Source organism: Rhipicephalus sanguineus, chromosome 2, assembly GCF_013339695.2.
Source record: "Rhipicephalus sanguineus isolate Rsan-2018 chromosome 2, BIME_Rsan_1.4, whole genome shotgun sequence".
In the NCBI taxonomy this organism is placed as follows: Eukaryota; Metazoa; Arthropoda; class Arachnida; order Ixodida; family Ixodidae; genus Rhipicephalus; species Rhipicephalus sanguineus.
In genome coordinates, this window is record NC_051177.1 from 123,927,313 (window position 1) to 123,936,919 (window position 9,607).

General features: G+C 45.6%; 1 protein-coding gene across 1 annotated transcript; it reads right to left on the bottom strand.

Annotated features, from left to right (window-relative positions):
- Nucleotides 1-6,151: 6,151 nt before the first annotated feature.
- On the bottom strand, nucleotides 6,152-8,516 carry LOC119381272 (uncharacterized). Its single transcript, XM_037649190.1, has 2 exons — nucleotides 8,169-8,516; nucleotides 6,152-6,930 (listed from the first exon to the last, which is right to left on the bottom strand). The coding sequence occupies exons 1-2, from the start codon at nucleotides 8,354-8,356 to the stop codon at nucleotides 6,621-6,623; spliced, it is 498 nt and encodes a 165-aa protein (XP_037505118.1). The 5' UTR covers nucleotides 8,357-8,516; the 3' UTR covers nucleotides 6,152-6,620.
- Between the last annotated feature and the right edge of the window lie 1,091 nt (nucleotides 8,517-9,607).

The window sequence follows — 9,607 nt, forward strand, 5'->3', positions numbered from 1 at the left end:
GCAACAGCCTCGCGTGAAGTACGTCTTTGTGCAAAACCATGTGCAAAACCATGTGACGAATCGGGGGTTTAGATTGTGTGTGGTAGTAGAATCAAACGGTATTTGAGTCCAGTATTCACTGTTTTTTTTTACAGAGAAAGCTGTTACGAGATCACAACAACAGCCGGTTTTGGCGGACTAGTTGGTGGCCGCCACCGGTGTCCGTAACCGCTTTCGCGCGCAGTGCGAAAAAAATATCCAGGATCAAGGAAATATCCAGGACCCCTGCGTGGCAGTCGAGTATCCTACCACAAAGCCAAGCCGGTGATTGACACATCTTCGTAAAAAGGCCCTTCACAGGCGTCATTTCGGGCAAGGAATCGCGTTAAGAGATGTCATATAGCGTGGTGAAGAGTGAAATAACAACCAGGCGTCACGCAATGCGAAGTGCATGACGAATCGGGGGTTTAAACCTTCCGAAACCGGTGAGCGACCAAAACAGGGGCAACGAAAACGACGCACAGAGCGAAGATGACACAAGCGCTTTGTGTGTCGTTTTCGTTGTCTCTGTCTTGGTGCGCTTACCGGTTTCAGTATGTCACTATACCAATTAGCTCGGACCCAGCCTCTAATTAAATTTTCCCACCGATTGCAAGGGGCTGAGCCATAATTCTTTATCGTCATCAGCCACAGCATCAACAAAGAGCACACAATGCATTACAGATGCGTAGTGGGTACATCTCTTCTCCACAGAATGATGAACATTCTGGCATAGTACGCGCTTCCTTACTTCATGAAAGTTACGATGATTTATAGAGCAGTGGGTACCTTGCATGCGTACTTGCAATAATCGCCCTAACAGAATTTACTACGGACTCTGGAAAGGCCTCTACTATGAGGCTTTCGCTGTGGCTATATGCTGCGTATTCCGCGCAGGCCTGGTGCTTTTTACACTGTATACATGCTGCTAATCGCTTTTGATCGAGAGACCACCAGCTCTGTGTTTAACCTTTATTAGCTCTGCATGAAGCCTTTATTAGCTAAATTCCGCGCATATCCTCCTTCCTTTCTGATTGCTTATTTATTGTGAAAATGACTAAATAGTTTGATATTTCGACTGCAATGAAGCGCTGTGGACTAACTATTTGCTGTATGTCCAAGCGTCCGTCTATTGCGTTACGCCGATAATGAGTGTTACCGTCCACGACTTGTTTATTGTAATCGTCAAGCCACCTCGATGTCTCTAGCTTCACCACTGCTTTAGACGAAGAAACAATAAAGTCCACCAGCGGCCGCCATGAATGGGATTCGTATATACTTATGCCAATGAACCAACGCGCACGTGAGAAGCCAGGCAGCGCCTAATACATCCGAGTACTGGAACATGTTTAGAAATTAATTTACAACAGAAAACCGTAAAGGACATTTTCTACACACGGTGTAAAGGCAAGAATGTGCGATTGGTCGACTGTCCTTGGAAGTTTCACTAGACTTGGACTTGAATCAAATATAAGAGAACTTCAGGGAAGGAGATTATATTTAAAACATTGCTGGGCGCGCATTAGTGGGATTTTTAGAGGAATCAGAAATATCACATAGATACTAAATCAGACAAAATATTGCTCGCATCTTTATTATCAACCGGCATTCTTGGCTGCATGTTTCTTGTATTTTTGCGCCTGTGCAACATTTCTTTATGAAAACATGACTGTTACAGTTAGAATGCAGCGCTTAAGAGACAACTTGCAAGTGTCTAATGATCTGCTGTGAGAACATGTTGGCGAGCATTTATGTTACGTGTGAAAATTTAGTTTGTGTGAATATTTGTCTTTTGTGATATCTTGTGTTGAGTGGACGTGTTTGCATTGAAGAAATAGGTATAAATGCGTGAGTGTTCATCCATGTGCCTATTTGTAGCTCTGTGACTGTCCACTAGTTTACGACGACAACTATCGTGCAAGAGAAGATGAGTGAGTAGCCGGTGCCACACATGTGTACCAACTTGTTCTTAATTACATTTAATAAAAAAAATGGAGAGACTCTACGACCCTTTGAGGAATTTTCGGAAATTTTTGGATGAAGTGCAACTTTGGCTCAGTCTTTGTTCTTCCGACTTATACGCGCGTTTTCCTAATTTTTCATAAGTGTGCGTTCATCATGGTCCCGTTCGAATGCACACGAATGAAGCGCTTGTGCTTTTTTCTCTTACTGTCCGTTTTCTCACTGCTTTGAGCTGCAAGTCATTCCACGACGAAGCAAGTCAATTTAACTACTGTACGTCACAACAGCTTTGTGAGCTTAAGGATTAGATCGTAGTAGATTTGCTAGGGTTTTCATCTTCAGAACTTCTAGAAGTGCAACAAGACGACTCGCGGCGTTTCAAAGAGCTTTCAAGAGTAGTGTCAACCAACCAGCCCGCTTGTTTTCTCGCTTCATATCGCCACTGGATTTAAGAACACTGTCGTGGGAATATTCTGCGCAAATCCAAATGTGGTGGCACAAATTAGCTCCGCATGACTCCTGACATTAATGTGTTCATCGGGCACGAGCGTTGACACTCGCAGCTTGTCTGTCTCGGAGCCACTTGAAAAATATATCGTGTGTGTAGGCAGCGTTAGTCGTGATATTCTTTTAAAGACTTCTTTACGGGTGAATGGGCCTTCCCCTGCCGTCTAACACATGGGCTTCGGTAGCAAAAACGGCTTACCGTACATGCATGTGATAAGCCCAACAGCCTCAATGACTCAATTTCACTTTCATCAAGAAACATGTTCCGTAGGGTCATTTCATAAATTATTGGTAGGCTTTATCGTGACTCCCAATCTCTCATATTGGTGCGATCGCATTGCGAAAATCGCTAACGAAGCTAGAACTATCCTCGATTACATCTGCGGTTTCATTAAGTTTTCTTCATCACCCGTTAGACTGTAGGTGCATTCGACGATTGTGCGACTGAAATTTTCATACGCATGCATAGCGTACGACTCCAATACACACAATTGTGTGCCACACATGAATGTGTTTTATGTCGCGCAGTTTGGTTTACATATAACGGTTATTTATTTGTACTACCGCAGTCTTATCAAGAGTGAAAGTGAGGGGCAGCAGTCATGCCTTAAAAATGAAGTATCGCTTCGGTTGAACGGAAAGTTTAGCGGCAGTTTCTAGGCTGCTTAGAGTCGGTATCGCTGCCATCGTTAATGTTCGCGAACGAACGTTTCATGTGGACTCAGTAGGTACGTGGCCAGCATACGTTGCTAGTAATCGCCCACTAAATACAAGAATACACAAGAAAAGAAGGCACGCCAGTGTGTCAGATTACCTTCAAGGTATACCACGCTTCTTCAACTCTAGACTTATCTCCTTACTGGATAATGAAGTCCTCCGAAGCAGTCGTCGTCACGGTCCGATGTTGGTACATCTGGACGCATTCACGCATATCCAACCTAGATAGGAGGACCGTGGACCCATTTCTCTCTATTTCTTGACAATCAGCCAAGCTCTTCTTTCGCAAAAATGATATGGCTATATAGAGGAACTAAGAACAGCGTGTGCGAAAATGATCACAAGTTCGCTTGCTTTTACGGTCGATACCACCGCTAATACTCTGTTATGAGTGAACGCAGAGACGCGATGCGACACCGACAGTTTATTTCTAAGCATGTATCGACACAGGAACAGAGGTTCTTATCGATAGAGTATTTTGCTCGACATCCGTGCTAATACGGCTTGAAAACACGCTTGAAAAATGAATGGAGGTCCCAGACATGCGATAAGAATTCTTTCGCTCATGAAATGACACAACTTGGTTGAAGGCGACATTACATACCGCTTTATGGTGTATTGGTCCCCGAAGAATAGCGCGCACGTATGAGATCAATTTCATCACTCGCGGCTCCTTACCCCATGTACAAGTGAAGGGATGTAAAAATAAGCAAATAGATTTGCAAAAACTCGCTACGCAGAGGGCAAACTTGAAAGGACAGGCGCAACGAACACAGCGCCGGGTGTGTTATACTTTACCGCAGGCCCATTGTTCACTTCCTCGCTTACGGTACTGTTCCCCTATCCCTCTCCCACTCTTACTGAGGCCGCAAGCTTTACCAGCCCAGTCATAGGCCAGGTGGCTACGTATCAGCTGCATATTGTTGTAGACATGTAGTATACACTGGTGGAATGAACTGTGGACTTCTACATTTTGACCGCAACCGTGACGGATATGTTTTCTGTGCCTCCCTGAATGCATGGGTAGCCGTTCGACTACTCCCCTCCTCTCCCACCCCGCAGGGGCAAATCAGAAAACTACGCCTTTGCCACCCCGAGACCTCCAACAAGTTAATTTTCAATGATATCGAATTTCCGTGCCGGAGAGGTTCGGTGATGTAGATACATCGCTATCATTTAAAAATTGTTCTGCTTGCACACAAGCTTTTGCGCGTTCCTTTAGAGCATCTATGATAAGCGCGGAGATTAACTTTGAATTATATATGCATCTGACCATTCGCCGAAGCGGTGGTGGCTGTAGTGGGCGTAATAGCAGCCAGGATTAACCTTGTAGGCCTGGCCAGCAGATAGCATGCCTAAGCGTCTCTTTCCACGCCATGTGTGGCACCACGATTCGCCAAGTCCACTACCGCGCAGAAATGTCAGAAGAATGCGAGACACTTTTTTGAGCCCTATCCGCGGTGCTTCTGAGAAGTATAACTGCCTGCTCTACGCAATCCACTATTCGCTAAACACTAGCAGGCCTTCATCCCTTGTGCTGAGAATTCTGTCGCCCCTCCCCGACGCTAAATGTATGTACATCAGATCCGTCAAGGCCTTGTCGTGTCTGGAGATCTTTGTGTAACTCTCGCTGGCGAGGTTACTGGCACCGTATTCTTACTGACCTTCCGGGAATAATCGTTCCTGTCACACTAGTCAAGAGTGTGGACGTACAGTTCTCTATAGAAACACTGCGAACCGTTCTGACAGCATGCAGGCGCGCACCATCACCAGGCCCCGGTGCGATAACGTACGTCGCCTTAAGTCACATGAATATGAAACCACAGTGATCTCTGGATCTCTTCAGCCAGTCTTGGGGCGACGGCACAATTTCTGAGCAATGGCATTGAAGACGCTTAGTAAATTCTACTGGACCAAGACCTCACATCGTGCTGGCTAAATTTCATTTGCCAGTTGCGCCAGTAACGTCATGCAACGTTGCTAGTATGTATGCGTTAGTACCTTGAAAACCACAAAAATTTACCCTGAAGAAAGAATCAGCTTCCGACGTTGGCGTTCTTCCGCTGATAACGTCAATTACGTCGTGACATTTCTACAGCAACAAAAGTATGTTAATCGTACCTGAATGTGCGTATGACAGTGTCACTTGTGAAGCCTTTTTTTCGCACTTGAGGCTTCGAAGCCTGCAGACCACTACGTTATATGGATTCAATTGACCTCTCCAAGAGATGCAATGTGTCTTTCAACCGAGAATGACCGACAACTAAACTTTTTCCCTTCCGAGCTTTGAACTGTCCTCTTTTGAATGTGACTCATGGAAGGGTCGCGGAATCTGCACAATAGATGGCCACTATCTCGTTTCACGCTGCTTATATCTGCTACGGAGTACCAGCACAACATGGCCGTGCACTCATTTAGAAGACAGCGACATTAACATATTCGTTACTATAATTAGTCGGGTTTTATGTCCAAAAACCACGATATCCTTATGAGGGACGCCGTACTGGAGGGCTCCGGAAATTTTGACCATGCGGTGTTCTTTAACGTGCTCCTAAATTTAAGTACACGGGCCTTTCGCATTTCGTCTCCATCGAAATGCGGCCGCCACAGCTGGGATTCGATCCCGCAACCTTCGGGTCAGCTATCGAGCACCAACATCTTCGTTACTGTTGCGCGGACTCGTTGACAAGTCTTAATCACTCACCGGTTTCGCTTGAACGGCAAGGTTTTCGGTGTAGGTCGTTCTTTTTAATGCAAAACACCTAAGTGAAGTATTGCAAATGCGATTTTATGAGGTTATTTATTTGTTTACTCATGTTGCACGGGGTTATACTGATTAGGTACATGCGAGAAAATGTTGTTCAAGCATGGCCGGCAAAGCGAGGGCGTCTCACACTTTTATGCACACTGTGAGAAGAGAGAGGCAGGGCAAAAGTACCATGTGCGTACGTTTTCTTTTTATTTAGTGTCAAACCAAACGAGCCGTAATATTGCACTACTCAATAACACTATGTGCGCTAACATCAAATTAACGAATCAGCTTGCTAGTTTAAGCCCAGACTCTCGAGTCTGCTTACGTATTTGACACACCACTCGAATTACATTCCAGTATAGTTAAAACTAGCACGTGAGAGACTTTTTAGGCGAACACAGGGAGTGCTGTCATAATATGAGCGCAGTACAGAGGTCAACACACTTGCCTAGAACACTGGAACGGCACGCTCCGGACTACACTGACTACGTTTGCCGATTACACCTGGTTTGAAAGAGCCCAAGTCCTAGCATGCATGGCCGCTTAGGATGAATTCTTAAGCGTGATTTATCTCAAACTACTTGTTATCGGTATACACAGTGCCGTAGCGTGCTGGAACGTCCCGCAGTGTGCCGTTCCGGCGTTCTAGAGAGCTGTATTGACCTCAGTACATGGGCACGACGCTCCCCTTCGGCCTATTTAAACGCAGACGAGGTCGCTTCTTGACGAGCCGCCTAGTCCGTATTCCACGAATCGGTCCTTGCGTTCCCATCAAGCGGTGAAGGATCAATTCGCCTGCGAGTGCAGCCATCGCCACGCTTAGTCCCAGCAACACCATGTAGAACAGGGCCGCCGTATCTTCCGTCGATAGGGAGTGGACTTGAGACGAAGAAGGCCGCGTCAGGTACCAGGAGCGCGGCAGTAACTGCAGCCGCTTCCGCTCCGTTAGTCCGGACTCGTGCATCCAACGGCATCTGCGAGAACGGAATACGTCCAGGTTGCTTGAGAAACAATCGCTGTCGCATTTTACGCAATGTCAAGTAGATTTATGGGACGTTGTTTTCTTGATAACGTCTATTTTCTGTTTTCTCGCGTCCTTTTCTACAGGGTGATTCATTCAGAACTGAGCTATTTCATTGGGCTGCATTTTTGTTACAAATTATCCTATTTTAATGCGGTTTGCGGCAACAGATTCAAGAAGGATGGAAATTGAATGGCCCGTCCCGTTTTTTGTCGTGCAGTGCTGGAAAAGAAAAATAAATAAGAAATAACGAAAACCGCGAAATTCGATACGATACGCACGCCGGGCGCGCGCAAATGCGCTTGCGTCAAGGCAACGCGGCGTGGCGCGTGCGTCGGAGTATGTGGAGCGCTCGGTTTCCGCGTCAACGTAACGTGATGGACCTGGCGTCGCTAACTTCTACCGGCGTTCGCTGACGCCAACGCTGCACCAGACTAAATTGTATAGCATTTCGCGGTTTTCGTTATTACTTATTTATTCTGATTTTTTTTTTTGCCTTGCACATAAAAAAACGGAGTGTTCATTATATTTTCGTTCTTCCTCTTTTGCCGCAAAGCGCATTAAGATCGGGTACTTTGTAACAAAACTACAGCCCCATGAAATAAGTCAGTTCTAAAAGAATCCCCCTTTATAACTGCCCAAGTGAGAGAACTTCATCAACTTCGGGGTTTTCCCGTGTCAAAACCACGATATGATAATGAGCCACGCAATACTGGGTGACTCCAGATAAACTTGGACCATTTGGGCACTCTTACTTTTCGCCCCGTCAAAATGCAGCCACCGGAGCCGGGAATCGAACCTGCGCCCTGCAGCTTAGCGGAGCCACACATTAACTGCTAAGGTATAGGATGGCGGCTAAGCAAGGTATCCGGTATTATAGCTGGAAACTACATTGTATAGGAGAACGAAATAAACTATATTCTTGATGAATGAATGAATGAAATTCAGGGGCGTAGCCAAGGGGGGGGTTCAATCCCCCCCCCCCGAAATTTTTCAGTTTTGCTTGCGTATATATACACGCACACATACAAACGCACGCACGTACATACATTAAGTATGGTTGAACCCCCCTCCCCGAAAAAAATTTCTGGCTACGCCCCTGGAATGAATGAATGAATGAATGAATGAATGAATGAATGAATGATGCCAGCCATATACGTACCAATGTTCTTGCGCACGAGCCGTTCTTACCTGGTGTGCAGAAGTTTCATAATTTTCGGGTCCAGAGTGTTTCGCATGAACATGGAGAACTGGGCCGATATGGTGTGCTGCACGGCTGGATAGATGATGCCGAGTCCCGGCTTCTGAGGATACAGGGCCGCGACGAGGCTGTGCATCGCGTTGTCCTCCAGAAAGATGACAGCCCGCTGAGCGACCATCTCGTCGAATGTGGCACGCGTGAAGACCACCGATGCAGGAAGGATCGATCCCCAACGGCGTGCCGTCGCCAGAATCTTCTGCAGATCCGGTTCTGGAGAGACCTGCACGAGGACCCGTATTGTATGCACAAATCAAGTTGCTGCATAGGGTCATTTCACACCAAACGTGCCAGCCATTCAGCGGTCATCTCAAAAACATTCGAAAAAAAATCGAGTTGATTAATTGCATTGAAAACGGTGAGTTGCTATAATATTTCGGAGTGAAAATTATTTGGCCACGTGGAAGCCATCCGAATTTCGCAGAATGTCGTCTTAGTGTTGTCCAATACCGGTACTGAAACGAGAAACGATAATCTCAGAATACATTTTCTGACAAGGAACACTCGGACGGCATTCTGAGAAATTCGGAACGCTCCCACGCGTCCAAAATTTTTTTCATCTCCGAAATATTTGTCATTTACTGCTTTCAATGCAATACAATGTCAAGATTTTTTAAATACAATTGAGACTGTCGCCGAAATGGCTGGGACGTTTAGTGTGGAATGACCCTCTAATAATCAGATGCAGTAATCAATCCTAGGTTCATGGCGGACACATGTCTTGCAAAAGTGGGCATTAGTAGAGCACAAGAGATTCCTGGAAGCAACCGGTATTCTCGAAAAAGTATCGAAAACTGAATTCGACGTACAGAGTAAGTGAACTGGGTGTTTTCGTTTTCACCTAACCTTTTTCCGTTACGTTCCTAGCTTCTCGTGCCTTCCTGTGCACGTATTCCGTGTCCGTGTGATTAGCATTCATGTTTCTCTAGCGTTTTTTTTTATGTTATTGAATTAATAACCGGTGCTTGGCTGATTTACTCACTCCAGTTGGTTTTATGTTATGCGTTTTGTTCACGTCTGGGGCCTACATTGTTTTCCGTGTTATGTTACAAAGAATAGATGGCGCCGAATACAGGTGCCACCATCTCCTAAACTACAAGTGGTTAAAAAGTTGTAACTACGTGGTTACACGAAACGCAGCATACTTTCTTATTCTTGGAACGTTCTGTCTAGGGCCGCAACAGAACCCACTTTATTCAACAAAGGAGATAAGACGGGAGCAAGTTCTGATTCTATGAGTGCTGTTTCATTTATTATCGGGGTTATGCTGATACGAGAAATTGTGCATGCGAATTATCGCATTCGTGTTCTATTCGTGTTATATTACAGAATGCACTATTCGGACGTGCCACATATGTGTTGCGTTCCATCA